Raw genomic sequence first — 24003 nt, 5'->3', positions numbered from 1 at the left:
GTAGTATTGCACAGTATACTACACATTTCTATAGTAAGTACTACACATGATTGAGGTGTGTAGTATAGTATTCTACAGTATACCAGTTTACTACAGAATTCTATAGTAAGTACAGTAGTATTCTATAGTAAACTGCAGTATTTTTGCATGTGGGTAGCCAAGGAGAAAGCACTTAGCTATAGGGAGAAAGACAGGATCGTTCCTGACTTTGATAACAGATAATATGGTGCTGATGAACAAAGGAGACAAAATATCCGTTCACATGTGAAATCTTAGAGATGGGTGGGACTAAGGCTTAAGAGGGTGTGTACAATGCTGAATGGGTGTACACAAAGAAGAGCTCTCCAGCAAGTGTAAAAACCTCAAAAGTGGGTAAACAAGTATATCAACTTTCATAGCAGCATTACTTTCCCATAATTTTCTCCAATTGCAGTATACGATATGCCATTTCGAAGCTCGGAGTCTGCACTTTTATAAACTGTAAAGTCCTATTTTTGTCACAAATTTAAATAAGGTCTTGTAACCTGTCACATATTTAATCTCTATCATACACGTGGCGAGAAACAAGAGCCATCTAATGTCATCGCATTGAGACAGGCAAGAAACACCATCTTCAATGACAACACAGAAATGGTGACAACAACACATGTTATATGTAACACAGGGAGATGGCAGTCGGAGACTTTTGAGTCACAGTTGGATTGACAGTTGGGGAAAAACATTTGCCCCGCGATTCTCATGAAGGAACACCAATGGATAAGGACAACAGGATGGGGGGTTGTTAGGAATTTTGACAGACAGCGTGCCAGACCAATGACCACACAACTTTACCTTAGAGAGGGGTGGAGTTTTAAAGAGTGGCGGAACGGCCACGCATCCCTGCAGCAGATAGAGCGGGAAAGAAAACGGACACAGAGTCAGAGGTCAGAGCCTGAGGTCAGGAGAGGTCGTTGGAGGGTGACGGAGAGCTATGAGCATCCTTCCACCACTACACTCATCCGGGAGTCAGTTGCCCTTCGACATTGATCAGCTCAGCTTTGAGGTTTTTCCCTAACGGTTAGGGATAGGGTCTGTGGAGGGTAAGCTGATCCTAGATCTGTGCCTGAAAGCATCCGTCTGTCATGCAATGTCAGTTAGCCTACATTAGTGTGTAAGGTTTGTAGAGACGGGGTGGTTGGGTCATGTCCTCAGCAGGGGGCAGTGGTGTTGTGCTTCCAAGTTGATGGGCAGGGTTAAAATAAAATAAAATAGTATTGGCCGCATACACATACAGCTCTGGAAAAAATTGGTTTGACTATTTATAGGTATGTGTTTGGGTAAAATTAACATTTTTGTTTTATTCTATAAACTACTGACTACATATCTCCCAAATTCCAAATAAAAATATTGTCATTTAGTGTCACGTCTGCTCCTGCTCCTCCCCTCTGGCGTACGATGTCACCAGAATACTAACCACCGGTCCTGGGATTCATCATTACACACACCTGGCACTCATCATTACGCGCACCTGTGAATCATTATGATTCACACCTGGACTCCATTACCTTCATAATTTCCTCCCCTTTATATGTCACTCTCCCATGTTCACTCACCAGTTGGTATTGTTCTTGTGCATCGGTATACTGCCTTATGTTAGTGTCGTGTTCTTGGTTTTGTTGTTTTATTAAAACGTTTCACCTGAACCCGCTTCCGACTCACAGCCCCATCATTACATTTAGAGAATTTATTTGCAGAAAATGAAAACGGTTCAAAATAACAAAAAAGATGCAGTGTTGTCAGACCTCGAATAATGCAAAGAAAATTAGTTCATATTCATTTTTAAACAACACAATACTAATGTTTTAACTTAGGAAGAGTTCAGAAATCCTCCACCAAATTTCACAGTGGGTGCGACAGCAAGGCTGGAATCGGTCAGATTTGTCTTTGTGAAGGATGCATGAAAGAAATCCACGTACAAGGTTGTCCTGGAAGAAAACTTGCTTCCTTCTACTCTGACAATGTTCCCCAACTCTGAGGATTGTTTTTTCCAGCAGGAAAATGCTCCATGCCACACAGCCAGGTCAATCAAGGTGTGGATGGAGGACCACCAGATCAAGACCCTGTCATGACCAGCCCAATCTCCAGACCTGAACCCTATTGAAACTTCTGGAATGTGAGGAAGATGGATGGTCAGCTCCTTTGTTTTGTTGACGTTAAGGGAGAGGTTGTTTTCCTCTCACCACTTCGCCAGGGCCCTCACCTCCTCCCTGTACGCTGTCTCGCCGTTGTTGGTAATCAAGCCTACCACTGTTGTTTCGTCTGAAAACTTCATGATTGAGTTGGAGGCGTGCATGGCCACACAGTCATGGGTGAACAGGGAGTCCAGGAGGGGGCTGAGCACACACCCCTGTGGGGCCCCTGTGTTGAGGATCAGCGGGGTGGAGGTGCTGCTACCTTCACCACCTGGGGCAGCCTATCAGGAATTCCAGGTCCCAGATGCACAGGTTGGGTTCAGACCCAGCCTGAAGGCTGAGCTGTAGTCAATGAACAGCATTCTTACATGCTGTAGGTGTTCTGCTTGTCTAGGTGGGATAGGGCAGTATGCAGTGCGATGGTGATTGCTTCATCTGTGGACCTATTGGGGCGGTACGCAAATTGCAGTGGGTCTAGGCCCTAGGGTGTCGGGTAAGGTGGCGGTGATATGATCCTTAACTAGCTTCTCAAAGCACTTCATGATGACAGAAGTGCGTGCTATGGGGCGATAGTCATTTAGTTCAGTTACCTTCACTTTCTTGGGTACAGGAACAATGGTGGGTATCTTGAAGCAAGTGGGGACAGCACACTGGGATAGGGAGAGATTGAATATATCTGTAAACATTCCAGCCAGCTGGTCTGCGCATGCTATGAGGACACGGTTAAGGATTACATCTGGGCCGGCAGCCTTGAGAGGGTTAGCACGCTTAAATGTCTTGCTCACGTCGGCCACGGAGAACGAGAGTTCACAGTCCTTGGGAGCGGCCCGTATGGGTGGCACTATGTTCTGTTTGGATGTTAAATGACAAGACAGAGTCATTGATGCAAGTAACTAGTGTTGTTCAGCACATTCCAATACATCTGGGTATATCAAGCACACGGGTAAAAACACTGTTGTTGCAGTAATTAACATTTACCAACAGATGGTAAACAACGTGCCATCTTACACTTTTAACATATTCCATTTTATAAAATAGGAAAGGAGCTGTCAATTCACAATCAAAACAAACCTATTAATAAACATCCAACATGAACAGTTAAGTTTTGTTAAACTATTTTTAAACACATTTTGATCTTTTCACTTTTCAAATTTTTAAACTTCTTAAAAAAAAGTTTCAAAATAAATCTTTGACGGTCAACAATCCATAATACGAAACCTACAGACCTACAGAAGTATTTTAGGTGTCAGGGACAGCCTCCCACAGCGTGAAAAGACAAGGGGCTTTTCTGTGAGGACTGTGGGATCACGGCAGGCATGTCACATGACTATCTTAGGGGAGTGCTTATGAACATGGGAGTACTGATGGGCGAGGGAGCAGCTGCCCTGTAATCCCTTGTCTCTTCGCCCAGTGAGTCAGGCCCATGACTTGCTGGGGGTCCGTTCTTTGTCATGCGACCCCTATGACCATCAGGGTTCTGAGTAGGTGCTGGCTCAGCAACCCGAAGGTCAACCCTATTACGATGGTACAGTGATCCATTCACTTTGACCAAGTAGGAGCGTGGTGCAACTTTATGCACACAGGATGCGAGTCTCCAGAGGCCCGTCTGGTCCCCTGGTAGTGGATTCATCCGCACAGCTTCACCTACCATAAGCTCAGGTAAGTAATTTGCTGATTTGTCATTGATGAACTTGGGCATCTGTCCTCTGTGACAAAGCTTCTCCAGCATGTACGTCACCACACAGGGCTCCAGGAGAGTGTTGGCTACTGGCAGAGCTGCTTTTAAGCTCCTTGCCATGAGGCGCTAGGTCGGGCTGCTATTCATGCCTTCAGTTGAGGGTATTGCGCCACTGCAGGACCGCTTTCCAGGCATCCTTGCCTTCGCAATTTTGACTACTGACTCTGCCTTCCCGTTGGATTTTGGGAAGGCAGAGTCGGCAGGGTGACATAGCGATGAGGTGACATGCTCAAATTCGTATTCTGCAGAATATTTCCGGAACTCAAAACAGGAGAATTGGGGTCCATTATCTGAGATTACACTACATGGCTGGCCAAAGCGGGCAAACTGCGCATCGCATCGTTTGATTGTCGTCACTGCTCAGAGGTCGGGGAGGAAGTCAATCTCCCAAAAGTCAGTAATGATCGAATACCAGGAGAAAGTCTTTGCCACTGTGCTGGAAGAGATCTAGACTTACTATCTGCCAGGAGCGCGTCGGTAGCTCCATTGTCGCCCTCTGTTGCTCAATGGCATATTCAATGCAGATGGTGCATTTACTGACATTGTCATTTATTTCTCTCTGCATTCCTGGTCAATGCAGCATGTCACATGCTTTTCTGTAACAGGACTCACCTCCAATTTGATTTGAGTGCATGCGCACCAACTTCTCATGGTGCAGGGACCGGGGAAGAACAGCTATCTGACCCTTGAATATCACTCCATTTTGAACACTGAGCTCCTCTTTGACTGGCCAATATTCTCTGATGGCTAGAACAGGTTCTTCCGTGCAGTTGGGCCAGCCCATCAGAATCACAGACCTCAATGCCTGGAGGTTTTCGCCCCGGGCTGTGTGCTGTCTGATTTGTAACATTGGGGTAGTCAGCCTGGTTGACGTGTTCAACATCCACTTGCTCTGTTTGTAAGCTGCAAACTGTGTTGGTCATGCATGGCGCATGTGTGTGCCTGATGTAGTAGCCTTGCTGAGCGTGTTACTCACCTACATCTCGGCCCTGGTTTATACACCACCTTGAGGTTGTAGCTTTGTAGAGGCAGTAGCATGCTCTGCAGGCTTGATCTGTCTCTGCGGTAATGATGTTGTGCCCGTACAGGTAGTGGCAGAAGCGTTGCCTTACAAACACAATGCTGAGGCACTCCTTCTCTATCTGGGCATAGTTCTGCTCTGTTGGAGTGAGCGCTCTAGAGGCGGGCCCCCCTGCATGAGGCAACAGCCCAGTCCATGCTGACCCGAGTTACTTTGAATCGTGACAGGTTTTGACACATCGTAGTATCGCAGTACAGGTGTCTGGGTGACCAGTTGCATTATTTTCCTCACGACTGCGTCATGTTTTGGGAGCCAATGCCAGATGGCGTCCTTGTCCATGAGCGTCCTTAGTGGCTCACACACCTGCGAGAGCCACAGCAGGAACTTGGCCAGGTAGGTGAGGAATCTGACGAAGCGCTGCAGTGCCTTCACGTCAGATTGAGGGGGAATGTCCAAGACAGCCTTCACTTTCTCAGGATCCGCTTTCAATCTGGTGCAGGACAAGATGTGCCCGTGAAAGTGGACCTCTGGCACTTTGAACTGAAGCTTTTTTATGCTTAGCTTTAGCTTGACCTGTCTGCATCTGTCTATCAGGGCCAGCAGCATGGAGTCATGGTCAAGTTCTGCCTCCTCATCACTGTCTCCACAGCCAACTACGAGGATGTCATGTGCTATGGGTTCCACGCCATTGAGTCCCACCAGCAGCTCTATTTCCTAGCCTCAACTATTTCAAACTTAAGGGTGTGTTTCTGGCCCACACAACACACTATAAAAAACAGGCCTAAAGAGGCCATCAACTGGCCTGTATACAGCTTCAGCTTGGTGCTACTCTCTGTGAGTTTGTCTCTGGGCACGAGCCTCCTTTTGTTTTTAAGGTTCATAACTTTACATGTGACCCTCAAATCTAGCTGACATTGCTGTGCTTAATTGTGAAATTGTAGAGTGAGAAAAATAATTTTGGGCACTCACTGCCCCTTTGCACTCGCTAGCATAGAAATCATTCTCAGTGCTGTTGTTCCCTTGATTTGTGTTTGTTTCAATGGAGTGCACTTTACCCTCCTTTCTCTTGCTTTTCATGTAGACCCTTGCAAAGTGATTAGCTATGCCACAGTATTTGCACATTTTCACATATATCGGCCGGGCAGGGTTGTTTTCCACATCCATGAGAAATGCCACAATATCTGCACGTATTGGGGCTGTCTATTGCAGAGTTGGCTGTAGAATTAGCATTATCTGTGGCAAAGGGGAATTTCTTTACTGGCTGACTGAATGTTGCATTGACATTGTACATATGCTACCTTTCTAGCTCCATGGACCTTATCCGTATATCTGTGTGCTGCACGGCATGTTTCCACTGCCAAACCCAGTATCAGGTCAAATTATCTCAGCAAACGTCTGAGCATGCCCTCATCAGCTATACAGAGCACTATCTTATCTCTGATCAGTTTGTCTCTTAAAACACCATATTCACATGTAGCTCCTTTTCCCTTAACCTGGTGACACAGCTGTCAATGGACTCGCCCTCCTGTTGTAACAGCCGAAAACCTAATGCTCGTAGATAACATTCTTTGCTGGCTTAAAGTAATGTTCAAGAGCATCAAGAATAGCTGTTGTGTTACCTTGCTGAGCTGCTGTCAGGTTCAGGTTATGTTTGTAAACATGTTAGTATTCAGCTCCCATTATAATCCTCAAAGTGGCAGCCACTACATCATCCTTTTCCAGAAGTCCCGTGGCTAGTGCATAGTCCTCCCATTCACCTCGGAACATATCCCAGTTCATGCTCTAATCTCCACTGAGCTTCATAACGGCGGGAGGGGGAATGTTCACAGCCATGTCTATCCGATACTAATAACACTAACTAGCAAACTCACTGTAGCTAAGGTAAATTCCGGCTATATTTTACTCACGGACGCATTTTTTGTACACCCGAACATTTCGCTCATGAATAGTTTTCCCACTTCTGACACCATATTTGGACGTTAAACGACGAAACAGAGACATTGATGTGAGCAAATCAATCTTGTTCAGCACACTGCAATACATCCGGGTATATCAAGCACACTGGTAAGAACACTGGTGTTGCAGTAATTAACATTTACCAACAGATGGCATACAACGTGCCATCTTACACCCATAACATGTTATCATTAAAGCAGAAAAGGTGTTTAGCTTGTCCAGGAGCAAGACGTCCGTGTCCGCGACGTGGCTGGTTTTCCCTTTGCAATACGTGATTGTCTGGAGTCCCTACCATATATGTCTCATCTCTGAGTCATTGGATTGCAACTCCAATTGCAGCTGACATTTTGTCTGTTTGATTGCCTTACGGAGGGCATAACTGGACTGTTTGTATTTGGCCATATTCCCAGTCACCCTGACGTGGTTAAATGCCGTGGTTCGCACTTTCAGTTTTGCGCGAATGCTGCCATCTATCTACGGTTTTTGGTTTGGATAGGTTTTAATCATCACAGTGGGAATAACATCCCCTATACACTTGCTGATTAACTAAGTCATTGTGTCAGTGTATGTTATTCTCAGAGGCAACACGGAATTGAGTCGTGATCTGATTTCCTGAAGGGAGGATCGGGGAGGGCCATGTAGCCATCTCAGAATGGAGCGTAACAATGGTCGAGAGTTTTTGCACGAGTACTGCAGGACATGTGTCGATAGAACTCCGACAGCGTTTCATCAGATTTGCCTTATGAAAGTTCCCAGACACAATAAATATGGCCTCAGGTTTAGGGCTGTTAACTTCTTGGTGACAGGGGGCAGTATTTTCACGTCTGGATGAAATGCATGCCCAAATTCAACTGCCTGCTACTCATCCCCAGAAGATGAGACATATTATTAGTAGATTTGGATAGAAAACACTCAGAAGTTTCTAAAACTGTTTTAATCATGTCTGTGAGTATAACATAACTTATTTAGCAGGCGAAACCCCGAAGGACAAACCATTCAGATTTTTTTTTTAGGTCACTCTCTTTTCAATGGGTTTTCATTGGGAATCCAGATGTCTAAGGGACCTTCTTGCAGTTCCTATCGCTTCCACTGGATGTCAACAGTCTTTAGAAATTAGAAATTCACTTGAAGTGTACTGTTAGATAGAGGCGCGTGACCAGAAAGCATGCTTCAGTTTGTTTTCTTCCTGTATTGAACACAGATCATCCTGTCTTCAATTTTATCGATTATTTACATAAAAAAATACCTAAACTTGTATTACAAAAGTAGTTTGAAATGTTTTGGCAACGTTTACAGGTAACCTTTGAGATATTTTGTAGTCACGTTGCTCAAGTTGGAATCTGTGTTTTTCTGGATCAAACGCGCCAAATAAATGGACATTTTGGATATATAGACGGAATTAATCGAACAAAACATAAACATTTGTGATGTTTATGGGACATATTGGAGTGCCAACAAAAGAAGCTCGTCAAAGGTAATGCATGAATTATATTTTTATTTCTGCGTTTTGTGCGACACAGGGTTGAAATATACTCTCTTTTGTTTATGGAGGTGCTATCCTCAGATAATAGCATAGTTTGCTTTCACTGAAAAGCCTTTTTGAAATCTGACATGTTGGCTGGATTCACAACAAGTGTAGCTTTAATTTGCTATCTTGCATGTGTGATTTAATGGAAGTTAGATTTTGATAGTAATTCATTTGAATTTGGCGCTCTGAACTGAGAGTTCTGTCAGGTGTCATGTACTTTTGTTTGATCCAGATAGGCCTACTGATTTGCTCAGTTGTCCATTTTGGAGGTTAATCCTTTTTCCAGATACGTTACATATGTTGAGTTTCTTTGGCTTTCTCTCTAAAACTGAAAAACCTCATGCCAAGCGCCTAGCTAGAATCACAGAATGATGAACTTACTAAATGACAGAGTTTGACTGTGTGATATTAGGCTGCTTCTTGTGTAAATATTTTCAGTCTGGATTTTAATGATTTGTCCCAGAGAGGTTGCCACACCAGCAGTAATTGAACATCTAATCAAACACTTAATGAGAGCCCATGAGCTCATGTTGCGCTACATTTCTATAGTCTATGCAATTGCGTGAGAAAACAGAGTTTTGATGGCCTCTATTAAAAATAGGAGGATCCCCGTCAGCTTTCTATAGGCTAGGCCTACTATATTTATTTAGCAACTTTCCTAATATCAATCACATTGCTTTGCAACAAGAGTATATCCTACCTGGCTGGCATGAAAATGAACCATGGGAAAAGCGTCCTCCATTCGCTATTTAATTGTATAGATGACATGACTTTTTTCCCCATGCCCCTGTTCGGAGACAGGTGCATGATTATGGTCCATTCCAACTCAAAACTAATTTCACACATATATTATTTAGTATATGTAAAGACAACATTAAATTGAGAATAGTCTGATGGGTGACAATATTAGCCTATCACTTGTGAAGGAGTGTCATGACTGTCCTGTGAGGATTAGAATGGGTCAGATCAGGTTGGCAATGGATGACAGTAACCAGACCTTCAATCACACACAGAAGAGGAGAGGAGGGAACTGGGCCGGTTTGACAGCTCACATCCTGCCGCAAATTAAAGGAGAGGAGATCCAGAGAGATCTCCTTCTCCAAAACCCACCAAGGAATGTGCTTTGTTAAAACCTTTTGTGACTAGGGGGCAGTATTTTCATTTTTGGAAAAATAACGTTCCTGTAGTAAACGGGATATTGTCAGGACAAGATGCTAGAATATGCATATAATTGACAGCTTCGGATAGAAAACATTCGAAAGTTTCCAAAACTGTAAAAATATTGTCTGTGAGTATAACAGAACTGATATTGCAGGCGAAAGCCTGAGAAAAGTCCAATCCGGAAGTGCCTCATGTTTTGAAAGCGCTGCGTTCCAATGCGTCCCTATTGAGCAGTGAATGGGCTATCAACCAGATTACTTTTCCTCCGTATTCCCCAAGGTGTCTACAGCATTGTGACGTAGTTTTACGCATTTATGTTGAAGATTACCCGTAAGCGGCTACATTGCGCAACTGGTCACCTGATGACTCCCAGAGTGATTCTCGCGTAAAATACAGATGTAGCCATTATTCCAATCAGTCCTACTGAAAAACCAATTGTCCCAGTGGATATATTATCGAATAGATATTTGAAAAACACCTTGAGGATTGATTATAAACAACGTTTGCCATGTTTCTGTCAATATTATGGAGCTAATTTGGAATATTTTTCGGCGTTTTCGTGACTGCATTTTCACCGGGCGATTTCACAGCCAAACGTGAAGAACAAACGGAGCCATTGTCTAACTGGGAGTCTCGTGAGTGAAAACATCCGAAGCTCATCAAAGGTAAACTATTTCATTTGATTGCTTTTCTGATTTCCGTGACCAAGTTACCTGCTGCTAGCTGGACAAAATGCTATGCTAGGCTATCGATAAACTTACACAAATGCTTGTCTAGCTTTGGCTGTAAAGCATATTTTGAAAATCTGAGATGACAGGGTGATTAACAAAAGGCTAAGCTGTGTCTCAATATATTTCACTTGTGATTTTCATGAATAGGAATATTTTCTAGGAATATTTATGTCCGTTGTGTTATGCTAATTAGTGTCAGTCAATGATTACGCTCCCTCAAGGAGTGGGGAGTCACAACAGACTTTTTCCCGCTGAAACTCAAACACATTCAAAAAGCGAATACTGGAACAATATTTATAACTTGAGAACGTGGGGAATGGCCAGAGATGATCTATAGAACACTAATGTCATATTGGTTTTGATTTTGTAATGTCATTAAAACTGTTATAAAGGAAATACTATAACTTGAAAAGAATATACACAACATGTACGAAGTCTCCATCTACGTTGTATATGAGGTACGAAAAATATTAAAGTATTTTTGTTAACTTCTTATGGCTGCAGGGGCAGTATTGAGTAGCTTGGATGAAAAGGTTCCCATTGTAAACAGCCAGCTCCTCAGTCTCAGTTGCAAATATATATGCATATTATTATTAGTATGGGATAGAAAACACTAAAGTTTCCAAAACGGTCAAAATATTGTCTGTGAGTATAACAGAACTGATATTGCAGGCAAAATAATGAGGAAAATCAAAACAGGAAGTGGCTTCTATTTTGAATACTCCATGTTCCATAGCCTCCCTTTGCTCCATTTAAAGGGATATCAACCAGATTCCTTTTCCTATCGCTTCCTCAAGGTGTCAACAGTCTTCAGACATAGTTTCAGGCTTTTAATTTGAAAAATTTGCCAGAACGATAACATCACGTCAAGTGGTCACATGAGTTTTGCTCGCGCAACTGAGTTTGGACAGCCATGGCTTTTCCCTCACCTACTGATAAAGACATTTGCGGTTGATATATTATCGATTATATATTTTAAAAACAACCTGAGGATTGATTATAAAAAAACGTTTGACATGTTTCTGTGGACATTATGGAAACTATATGGAATTTGTCTGCGTTGTCGTGACCGCTCTTTCCTGTGGATTTCTGAACATAAAGCGCCAAACAAACGGAGGTATTTTGGATATAAAAATAATCTTTATGGAACAAAAGGAACATTTGTTGTCTAACTGGGAGTCTCGTAAGTGAAAACATCCGAAGATCAAAGGTAAACGATTCATTTGATTGCTTTTCTGATTTTTGTGACCAAGCTACCTGATGCTAAGTGTACCTAATGTCTTGTCGATAAAATTACACAAACGCTTGGATTGCTTTCGCTGTAAAGCATCATTTCAAAATCTGACACGACAGGTGGATTAACAAAAGGCTAAGCTGTGTTTTCCTATATTGCACTTGTGATTTCATGGATATAAATATTTTTAGTAATATTCATTGAATGTAGCGCTATGCTATTCAGCAGTTGTTGATGACAATTATCCCGTTAATGTATTTGGCTAGTTTTTGAAAACATAGTTGCACACCTCATGGTTGTATTAATTTGGGATCTATTGCATCCCACAAATGTCCCAGAGTATGTTTGGAATATTTATTTATTGCACAGAAGGACAACCAATAGAATAGGTTGACTTTTGTACTATGGGGGATAGTAGATTGACATAGGCTAGTGCCTTTGCTGTTCGTTAGGCCTTTACTCATATTGTTGGCTGATGAAAAGTAGGCTAAATGTAGACAGTTCTATCTTCAATATGCGCCTCGGAATTAGATAAGAGGGACGCACACAGTTGCGTCTCCAATGTATCCGTCTTCATTCACTTAGCCTACTTCTTAGCTGAAATTCCTGTGAGAAGGATCACGTGACGGGAAATTGGCTAATAAGAATTTAGATATGGTCACGTTGGTATGAAGAGATTCGGGAGAGGTGCAGGAATGCGTAATATATATTTTTACTATAGCTCAAATTACGGCATGCCGTTTAAAGGCACGGGGACGAAGACCAAACAAACACGTACACAAAACACAGGGTTGAGACCCAGACAAAAGAGCAAGGAGTACCTCGAATACATACACACACGCACAATGATTAACATACGGGACGAGACCCGGAATCATCTGCGCAATCCACAAGGGCATGAAAGCCCAAAACACACAGCACAGGTACTCACACGCACCAATGGACATTGTAACAATAATCGACCCCACCATGGTGAACAAAGGGCGCATATATACAAATACAATCAGTGGGAATAGGGGCCAGGTGTGCGCAATGAAAGTTCCAAAGGGATCCTTGACAGATTTCTGAGAGAGTCTCCTTCGGAGCACCGCTCACTTACTGCCACACAAGGGGGATACCTCTTGGAAATTTGAGGCCTCGTGAGAAAATTATCAAGTGCTTTTTAAATTGTGAATGAAAGACTGATTCCTTTCAAGCACATTTTTTCATTAGAGTCCCATCATCTAAACAATAAGCCTAAAGTTGCAAGCAACATCTAAATTAAGTGTAACGGCTGTCCTCTTCGTCTTCCTCTGACGAGGAGTATGAGATCGGACCAATACGCAGCGTGGTAAGTGTTCATGATATTTAATAGAACGGAACACTTAATGACAAAAAACAACAAGAAAACGAAAAAATGAAACCGAAACAGTTCTGTCTGGTGCAGACACACTAAACAGAAAACAACTACCCACAAATCAAGTGGGAAAAACAGGCTACCTAAGTATGATTCTCAATCAGAGACAACTAACGACACCTGCCTCTGATTGAGAACCATACCAGGCCAAACGCAAAACACAACATAGAAAAACGAACATAGACAACCCACCCCAACTCACGCCCTGACCAACCTAAAACAAAGACATAAAAGAATTAAGGTCAGAACGTGACATTAAGAATATAGGAGGACTGGTTATTTGTTAACCGCTCAACACAGAATAGCCGCATGTGTGCACTTCCTTTGAAATCGTTTCGAGAAAACATCCTTTCTTTTTTTTAAAGCTATGTTCAATTGTATTCTTCATACTATAAAAGAAGAAAAAATAATGCCACGGAATTCTAAGCAAATCCTGTCTGCTAAATGAACTAGTGTAGCCCACAGCATAGTCATATCAGGGCCTAACATAAGGACAACTTGGAGTATGCTATTCTGTTCTGAAATTGACAACATTGTCTTCATATCACGTTTCTTGAGACCTGTCTAAAATAAATAACTGCTTTCTTGTGATGGTGTAGGCTCCATTAAATGGATTTTATTAAACTTTTTAAAAAAGCAGATGTTCTAAAAGGTCTGCATCAGTGGCTTGAAGGCTATGCGTGGAAGCCAGGAGATGCTAAACATGTTTATGTTAATTAATGGTCAATTACCGTGAGACCAGCTGTTATTTGCTTGACAATCACTGGCTGACAAAATTTCATGACCGCCACAGCCCTACTCAGGATATGCAGTTTCCAGTTTGCACAAAGTGCAGTGCAGTTCCTTGAGAGCCATCGAGGTATCGGCTTGAGGGGGAATATACACGGCTGTGATGATGACCTAAGAGAATTCTCTCGGGATGTAATGCGGTCGGGATTTGATTGTCAGGTATTCTAGTTCGGGTGAACAAAAGGACTTGTATTCCTGTACTTTACCACAATCACACCATGAGTTTTTAATCATGAAACATACACCTCTGCCTTTCTTCTTCCCAGAGAGTTTTTTAGTCCTATCTACGCAACTGAGAACCCAGCTGGCTGTATGGAGGGGGCAGTATATCCGGGGAGAGCCATGATTCCGTGAAACAGAGTAAGTTACAGTCCCTGATGTCTCTCTGGAAGGAGATCCTCGCCCTGAGCTCGTCTACTCTATTGTCCAGGGACTGAACATTAGTGAGTAATATAGTCAGAAGTGGTGGATGATGTGCACACCTCCTGAGTCGGACTACTAAGTCCACTCCGAATACCTCTTCTCTGCCGACGGTGTCTTGGCACAACCTGTGCCAAGAAGTTTAATTGTCCTGGGGGTTACAAACAAAGGATCCAATTCGGGAAAGTTGTATTCCTGGTCGTAATGCTGGTGAGTTACCGCTGCTCTGATATCCAAATGTTCTTTCTGGCTGTAAGTAATAACACAAAAAACGTTATGTTGCTTAGGAACTAGAAGCAGAGCTGTCTGTCGGTGCCATCATTGGCAATATGGAAAGGTTTTGTTATAAATGACCCATCAACTTCAATGAACGATGGCGATGAATTGGGTTTTCTGTCCATGATATCATTTAAGGTACTCCAAAGTCCTTTTCCATTGGTTTTTATGTAATTTATCTTGGGATAGTAATATAATTTCTTCTTCTTTTTGTTCAATTTAGTCACATTTCTCAGTATGTCAACCAATCAGTTTACAGTATGTCAACCTCTTGAATAATTTCTTTAAATTATACGATTTTTCAATTCACCATCAATCGAGGAGGCTTTAACAGTTCTCACAGTTAATCTCTTAGCAGGTGCATGCTTGTCAACAATTCAACAATTCAACTCAACAACATTTTGAGTTCTGAGAAAACACTTATACATTAAATTACTTCATGCCCAACCTTTGGCTTTCCTTATTATTGCCACAATGTTATGGACACTACAGCCAAAGGTAACTGATAGTGCTTTGGAGCAAAGCTTTGCAGCATTAGTGAAGAATAAGATATAATCAATACAAGTGGATATCACAGATCCAACACATGCACTCTAATTGGTTGAGTGATAATCTGGGTCAAATTACAGGCATTAGTCACAGTTAGAATTTTTCTCTTGAGAGGAATCGCTAGTTGCTAACCAGTCAATGTTCAGGTCACCCAATGTTCAGGTCACCCTTTGTTGTGTCAAATACAGATTTTGTGTCACATGTGTCTCCAACTTTCTCACTATCCTTATCTTACCCAGTGAAGTTACATGTTTAGGAGAAATTGTTTAATTAATGACAGGTCCAGTATAGGTCTAGTATAGCCAATAAACATAATGTATTCTCAAGGTTTACTATTCCAAAGGGATAGTAAATGCATACACAATAACAAAAACATCACAGGTCAGGGGCATCTGAGGTAAAACCGGGACAGTTCCACACCATTATGTCTTTCTCTTATTCACTGCCAGAGAGGGGGAGGATTAGATTAGAGAACAGAGAGAAAGACAGTGTAACGTGGTGAGGTTGGACCCAGGTGCAGAGAAGAGACCGGATGAGGAATCAGTGGTTAAGGATAAACATAAATACTTTACTGATAAACAGTAGCTGCAGGATCACAATACACTGGAAAAAAACAGCAAACACTAAGTCTTGAAAACTCACTCAGGAAACAAATACACACGGTAAACAATTCAACCTTCTGCAAAGGAAACCAGAAAACGAACCTCTTTTAACAGGGAAATATTAATGAGTAATAGGACACACCAGACTGTCATTATTGTCTATAGGACATTCTCTGCCACCCTCTGGTGACAGGTAGAACCATGACAGTACCCTCCCTTCTAGGAGCGGCTCCAGCCGCTGAGCCAGGGCGACCACCACATAGTTGGTTAAAGTCCCTAACAATTCCCGGATCCAGGATGACCCGGGCAGGCACCCACTCCCACTCCTCGGGACCGTAGCCCTCCCAGTCCACCAGGTACTGCAGGGTGCCTTGGACTTGACGAGCCTCCAACAAACGGCGGACAGTTTAGGCTGGGCTTGAGGGGGCGGAGCAGCAGGTGTGGAGGGAGAGAAGGGACTGGTCCTTACCATCTTGAGACGGGAGACATGGACAGACCCTCAGACCTGGGATAGGTGAACGGGTTGATGCGACTCAGGATCTCGAATGGTCCTATGCAGCATGGAGCGAGCTACCACGAGTCCACCTTTCAAGGGAAGATCACGGGTGGAAAGCCACACCCGTTGACCCGGTCAGAGGAGCCGAAGAGGCCTTTGCAGCTGGTTTGCCTGGTGTTGGTGTCGAGCAGAGGACTGGAGCAAGGAGGATCATGCTCTGATCCAGGTGCAGCGACGTCCTCGAATGAACGCCTCGGTTGATGGCACCTCCGCGTCGGCTTCTTGTTCAGGAAACAAGGGGGAACCTGAACTGACACTTGAACGGCGACAGTTCGGCAGTGTGTTATGAGCATATTCTGCCCAGATGAGGAACTTGCTCCAGCTACTGGCCTGAGTGGAGACGAAACAGCAGAGGAACTTCTCCAGCTCCTGGTTGGCCTGCACAGTTTTTCCATTAGACAGTATAGGTATTGTCCCAAAATGTTCACAATATTGCATATCCAACATGAACTTCCAAATAATAAATGTGTACAAATTATAATGGACCTGTATAATGTATTTATTTTTCTGGCCCAGAAATGGCTTTTGATGAACAAATGGGTCCCAAAAAAACACCCCCAACAGGGAACAGAAAGCCTTCCAATACCGTGCAACGAACTGGGGCCCATGATCTGAGACAATGTCCTGGGGAAGTCCGTGTAGTCGAAAGACATGGGTAATCTTTCCCTGAGGGCAACTTAGGTAAGGCGATGAAATGGGCTGCCTTGGAGAACCGATCGATGACCACCAGTATAGTGGTAAGCCCTTGGGATGGAGGTAACCCTGTGATAAAGTCTAAGGACAGATGGGACCAGGGCCAGCTGGGGATGGGCAGAGGTTGGAGAAACCCAGCCAGTAGCTGTTGTGAGGACTTGCTTTGGGCACAGGTGGAACAGGCTGCAACAAAGGATCTCACATCCTCAATCATGGGCCACCAGAATTCCCGCCTCAGGAACTCCCGTGTCCGATTAACCCCTGGATGCCCAGTTAATTTTGAGGATTGTCCCCATTGTAGCACTCGAGAACGGGCTGATTGTGGAACAGGGTCTGGGCTTGTCGTACCGTGGTCTCAATACTCCCGATGTCACAGGAAGGCCAAAAAGACCATCAAGGACAACAACCACCCAAGCCACTGCCTGTTCACTCCGCTACCATCCAGAAGGTGTGGTCAGTACAAGTGCATCAAAGCTGGGACAGAGAGACTGAAAAACAGCTTCTATCTCAAGGCCATCAGACTGCTAAACCGCAATCACTAACTCAGAGAGGCTGCTTCCTACATAGAGACTCACTAGTCACTTTAAACAATGCCACTTTAACAATGTTTACATATCTTACATTACTCATCTCATATGTATATACTGTATCGTATACCATCTATTGCATCTTGCCTATGCTACTCGGCCATCGCTCATCCATATATTTATATGTACATATTCTTATTCCATACCTTTAGATTTGTGTGTATTAGGTAGATATTGGGGAATTGTTTGATTAAGATATATATATGTAAGATATATATATATATATATTGTTTTATAATACAAAACATACACATAGAAATGACAACATCACACAAACATCCACTTCATCACACCTGCTCAGACCCACATGCGCATCCCCCCCCATCTCCAGCATCACTCTCCACCACATGGCCTTAAACTACACCATTTTGTTTCTCTTTGTCACCCACATACTTTCAACATGTAGATAATAAAGCATTTTACCTTCCCATTGTGTTAACGGAGGATTGTTTGATTTCGTACATTTTTTCAAGATGATTGACAAGAAAAGTAGCATCAAACTTGCACCTCAAATGGCATGTCTTGAAATATGCCGACAGATCAAAAGTAAACTCTTTCTATCTCTACCCATAAGTTTTGGACTTTATAACATTCCCAGAAGGCATGGATTATTATAACTTGATGAAAAATGAACCTGGTAATATAATTTCCTTTACTGTGGGCCTAAGATCTATGGCTTTAACCTTCTGAATGAATGATTATATTGAAGAAAGAATCCGCCTCTTATGAGTTCTGAGAGCCGATCCGTTACTCAACGGAATAACATCAATTTAGCCTAATAGTAGGCTATTATTCCCCTTTTCCTGCATGAATTAATTTGCATGAATGAATTTGTATGCATGTCTATTCAACATTTAGCTAAAAAAGAAACCATGCCATGAATAATTAACAATATATTTTTATTTTCACAATGCAATGCATGTCACGCCCTGACCTTAGTTTTCTATGTTTTATGTATTATTTTGGTCAGGTCAGGGTGTGACGAGGGTGGGTATGTTTGTTTGTCCTGTCTAGGGTTTTTGTATATCTAGGGGTGTTTTTTAGTCTAGGTTTATGGTGGACTGAATTGGTTCCCAATCAGAGACCGCTGTTTATCGTTGTCTCTGATTGGGGATCCTATTTAGGTTGCCATTTTCCATTTTGGGTATGTGGGTTATTGTCTATGTGTAGTTGCATGTCAGCACTCGGTCGATATAGCGGCACGTATGCTTAGTGTTCTTTATTTCATTAAAGAAGAATGTATTCATATCACGCTGCGCCTTGGTCTCCTCTATACGACTAACGTGACAATGCAGCACATTGACAACTCAAATCACTTTGAAAGACCCTTCTAATATTAGCTATTAAAACAATAACTTCAAAAACAGTCCATTCGATCACTCTGATTTCTTCAGATTGCTGTGCAGGAAAAGGATATCATCCACCGTGCAGATGGCTTCTCTCTGAAACAACACATCCCTCTGTTGGTGACATTTTATCCTTTGGAACCAGACAACAACCAGGTGAAGAGTAGGCTGTTTGCTTGCCTCCAAGTCGAGTGTGAAGCGATAGCGGAACAACAAGATCCACAAGTATTCTTTCACAATAGCTGGCCTTATATTATCTACAGTTTTGGCCTGGGAACTGTCCTACTCCATGGTGAATCCCACCCTCTCCACGAGCACCCACTCTTTGTTTATGTAATGGGCTGTAGGGCACAAGTATCCTTTTTCAAAAATCGTAAAGAAACAAACACCTCCATTAATTTACAAAAGGATAGTCTAACAGCTCGGATAGGTGGGAAAAATCCCCCAATTTGTGCCACAGTTTAGATTACCGATAGATGTTGCAGTCAGTCAGAGTTGAGTCATATTGTAAAGTGTAGCCTAACGGACAAAAAGGGCAAACTTACAAGGTATTCGAGGCTTAAGTCCCATTTGGCTCAGTTGGTAAAGCATGGCACTTGCAACTCCACAGTTGTAGGTTTGATTCTTATGATTCTTAGGGACCAGTACGAAAAAGTATGGAAATGCATGGAAATCGTTCTGGATAAGAGCATCTGCTAAATGACTAAAGTTTTACATTTCTAACTTAATATCACAGACCTGATTTGTCCTAATGAAAAATGCATCAACCCCTACAAATATGTCAATCTTATAATCCACATAATAATTCAAATGAAATGAGCTGTAGCGAGAGAGAGACTGTGTATGCTACAGACGATCAGAAAGAATGTGTCTTTAACCCTGCATTATAGTAAAACTTATTATGAGTGAGTCATACAGCTGTCTGCGGTTCTGAAACAATCTTCAGTGCAGCATTGAATTGGCGCTTTTCCCTATATGTTGCTATGTGCATAGTACCGAAGTCAACCAGCATTTTGGTGTTGAGAACAACGCGGTAGAGGCAGCAGCGGAGAAACATCCCTTGCCTTAACTGTCTAAGAAAATTGAGGAGAGGAAACCCCAATTTAAATAGGTCTATATTCAAAAGCCTAACTGTTAAAAGGTGCCTGGCTTTATAAATCATAACCATATATATCGTCAGAAACAAGACAGATCCTGCTTCTGTTCCCTGTTTGAGTGTTTGTTTAATAGCCTACTGATTCTGTGAGCACCAAATATCTGGCTGTTTTTAATCTTTTGCTATGCTGTAATAAAGGCTTTAAAAAAAATGTTAGAACAGACTTTCTGGTATTACTTAGAATGTATTTTGTGTTGTTTACGCTGTTCCAAGCAGGCAGAAAAATTATATTGTAATCTAACAGCACCTGTCGTTAACACATATTGTGCACACCAGCAGCAAACCACCCTGCATACCACTGCTGGCTTGCTTCTGAAGCTAAGCAGGGTTGGTCCTGGTCAGTCCCTGGATGGGAGACCAGATGCTGCTGGAAGTGGTGTTGGAGGGCCAGTAGGAGGCATTCTTTCCTCTGGTCTAAAAAATATCCCAATGCCCCAGGGCAGTGATTGGGGACACTGTCCTGTGTAGGTTGCTGTCTTTTGGATGGGACGTTAAACAGGTGTCCTGACTCTCTGAGGTCATTAAAGATCCCATGGCACTTGTTGTAAGAGTAGGGGTGTTAACCCCAGTGTCCTGGCTAAATTCCCAATCTGGCCCTCAAACCCTCACGGTCACCTAATAATCCCCAGTTTACAATTGGCTCATTCCCCCTCCTCTCCCCTGTAACTATTCCCCAGGTCGTTGCTGTGAATGAGAACGTGTTCTCAGTCAACTTACCTGGTAAAATAATAGATACATTTAAAAAAAAAACACAGCTGTTACTCCTATATCCTCATTATAATAAGTCATGTCATTTTCATTATAGTAGTAGCCTTGTATAACAAACAGCGAGCTGTAGGCCAAAGTGCCCACCCTGTTTAGTCTTAATACCATAACTTTCTACTCATGAAGCTATGCATGAAGCCTCTTTAGTCATAAGAGTTCCACCTAGTTGACAGATACTTAGGAGACTTCATGAGCTGTTCAAGTTAAGAGTTACCAGCAGGTGTCTTGATTATAGAAAAGGGCAGCGAGTCAGTGGTTCCTGTGCCATAGAGAGGCATTTGCTTTGGCGTTGTTCAAATAATGTTTAGAGATTTCTATATAATCAACCCATAAATAATCTAGACCTACATGCAACAGTGGCTTTTGTGCTTTTTACAATGATTTTACATGAGGCCTAATTCACATGGTATGCCTGAAAACTTAGAACTACTAGGCTAATAAATGATCAAATGTTCCTTTCGACTATTTCATTCATCTATATATTTTTATTTCAAGTTATCCCTTTGGAGCGCATGCAAAAGTTTAGAGTTGTTGAAAGAGAGTGACGAGTGTGTTCTGCTTCCATAATACTGTATGATTCAGAATATCAAAATATCAGAATTGGTTAAATAATGTTATGCATGCCAACATTTAAGGCAATAATTAAGAGGAGGCAAAGTTATCATGTCAGGCAAAAATGATAGTTTTACCATTGCAGTATTTGATGTACAGTCACATTCACTTTGGTTGTCTGAAGTGTCCAGTAGAATTCACAGCTGGCAATGCCTCATCTGTGGGCCAGGTGTAAATCGTTCGGCAAGCTATTGTTGCAATACAAAACAAGCCATCCACCCTTGATGGGCTTTAAGCAGGACAATAGACTTGCTGAGTTGATTTCTATTTTTAGGGACTTGAAATGTATTAATGGACGTTTTAGGTATAGCTATACCTAGGCTACTGTAAAATGCATGCTCTTAGGCCTACAGCTCGATACAAGGCTACTAGTCTACTAAGCCTACTAATGATAATGACATGACTTATTATTATAATGATAACAATATGAATAATTGTAATAAGAAGAAGATCAATAAGGAGGATAGGAGGAGTGAGTGATGTGTGCTAATTGCAGTATGTGTGTCTGTGTCAAACATGTGCTGCTAGATAAAACAAAAAGAATCGGACCGATTTTTGGTTAGGGTTAGGGTTTAGCGTAGGGTCGTCCCAGGGATCCCAAGAGGGTACTAACCCTAGTTAGCGGGCTAGATGGGGGTGTAAAAACGTGAATTGGATACTTTTTACATTTTTTGTTTCACCTTTATTTAACCAGGTAAGCTAGTTGAGAACAAGTTCTCATTTACAACTGCGACCTGGCCAAGATAAAGCAAAGCAGTGCGACAGAAACAACAACACAGAGTTACCCATGGAATAAACAAGCATACAGTCAATAACACAATAGAAAAAAAAGAAAGTCTATATGCAGTGTGTGCAAATGGCATGAGGAGGTAAGGCAATAAATAGGCCATAGTAGCAAAGTAATTACAATTTAGCAGATTAACACTGGAGTGATAGATGAGCAGATGATGATGAGCAGATGGTGTGTAAGTAGTGATACTGGTGTGCACAAGAGCAGCAAAGTGAATAAAAACAATATGGGGATGAGGTAGGTAGAATGGGTGGGCTATTTACAGATGGACTATGTACAGCTGCAGCGATCGGTTAGCTGCTCAGATAGCTGATGTTTAAAGTTAATGAGGGAAATGTAAGTCTACAGCTTCTGCGATTTTTGACATTTGTTTCAGTCACTGGCAGCAGAGAACTGGAAGGAAAGATTGCCAAAGGAGGTGTTGGCTTTGGGGATGACCAGTGAGATATACCTGCTGGAGCGCGTGCTACGGGTGGGTGTTGTTATCGTGACCAGTGAGCTAAGATAAGGCGGAGCTTTACCTAGCATAGACTTATAGATGACCTGGAGCCAGTGAGTCTGGCGAATATGTAGCGAGGGCCAGCCGACTAGAGCATACAGGTCGCAGTGGTGGGTGGTATAAGGCGCTTTGGTAACAAAACGGATGGCACTGTGATAGACTGCATCCAATTTGCTGAGTAGAGTATTGGAAGTTATTTTGTAGATGACATCGCCGAAATCGAGGATCAGTAGGATAGTCAGTTTTACTAGGGTAAGTTTGGCGGCATGAGTGAAGTCCCTGACAAGTGACTACCCATACACAAAAATGTAACTACGAAGCTCTACTTTGTAACCGGCTGTGTTGTTTTTGTGTCTCTGAAAACAATTTAGTGACAGCTTGGGGAATACCCTTTGCAAAAAGAAAATATAACACCAGATTTCGAGGGCTACACTAAAGGGCTGTAATGTTAACGTTACCACAGAGTCAAATGTTATTAGCTCGATACTTGCTTTACATTTGGGTATAGCATCCATTGATTGTCACGACACCCAACACCCTACCGTGACAATTCAAGTAACATTATAAACTGGGTGCTTCGAGTACTGAATGCTGATTGGCTGACAGCTGTGGTATATCAGACAGTAAACCACTGGTATGGCAAAACATTTATTTTTACTGTTCTAATTACGTTGGTAACCAGTTTATAATAGCAATAAGGCACCTCGGGGGTTTGTGGTATATGGCCAATATACCACGGCTAAGGGCTGTATCCAGGCACTCCGCGTTGCGTCATGCGTAAGAACAGCCCTTAGCCATATACCACAAACACCCGAGGTGCCCTATTGCTTAAGTGTATGGCCAGTGCGCATTGCTGTCACTTTATTGAGCTGGCAAGCGTCTGTCAACTCAGGACTCCACATAGAAACAGTAACAGCTAGTTCACAGTAGTTCACTCTCATCTCCTACTAGTGTAGTTGTGTTGGGTGATAGTATTCAGTCTTGCTGTAGGGCGCCAAGGCAAGATAAGCTTATAGCCATGTAAAGAGCACCCACTCCAGGACAAATAATGAAATGTGAAAAAAAAGTACAATTCTACAAAGAATAGCTTTTTTCCGAGCATTTTCTACACATCTTAGATCAATCCTTCTTTTTTTGTTTACGCCAATACAAATACAGTACATCTGTAAAAGCCTAATATCAGCCGACAAAATAGGCTCCATGTAATTTCTGTTATTGGGCGTGTAAGTCATAGAAGAGATATTATTGGTGGGTGACTGATAACTTGGCAGTTTGGGTGTTTGAGCTGTACTACTCACATGAGCAGGTTGCTAGGTGCAGACATGGACCTCTCCGCTCTACTCCTGGGACACTCATAGGGGTTACTGAAGGATCTCTTGCGCAGCATGGCCTTCACCAGGATCTGAAACACATACACACAACACACA

The 24003-nt window shown here is 42.5% G+C and overlaps 1 protein-coding gene across 4 annotated transcripts in view; it reads right to left on the bottom strand.

The window, feature by feature from the left end:
• Positions 1-24003, bottom strand: part of camkk1a (calcium/calmodulin-dependent protein kinase kinase 1, alpha a) — a 137701-nt gene that overhangs the window by 5828 nt on the left and 107870 nt on the right. For 3 of the 4 annotated variants that reach the window (XM_024432640.2, XM_024432641.2, XM_024432642.2), the window contains exon 15: positions 23875-23978. In XM_024432640.2, coding sequence (XP_024288408.1) covers positions 23875-23978 — 104 coding nt within the window. Of the gene's footprint in view, positions 1-831; positions 880-23874; positions 23979-24003 lie in introns of all 4 variants that reach the window. The other variant, XM_024432639.2, reaches the window with a different exon arrangement.

Source organism: Oncorhynchus tshawytscha, linkage group LG09, assembly GCF_018296145.1.
Source record: "Oncorhynchus tshawytscha isolate Ot180627B linkage group LG09, Otsh_v2.0, whole genome shotgun sequence".
Taxonomy (NCBI): Eukaryota; Metazoa; Chordata; class Actinopteri; order Salmoniformes; family Salmonidae; genus Oncorhynchus; species Oncorhynchus tshawytscha.
This window is presented reverse-complemented; position numbering and strand designations above follow the sequence as displayed.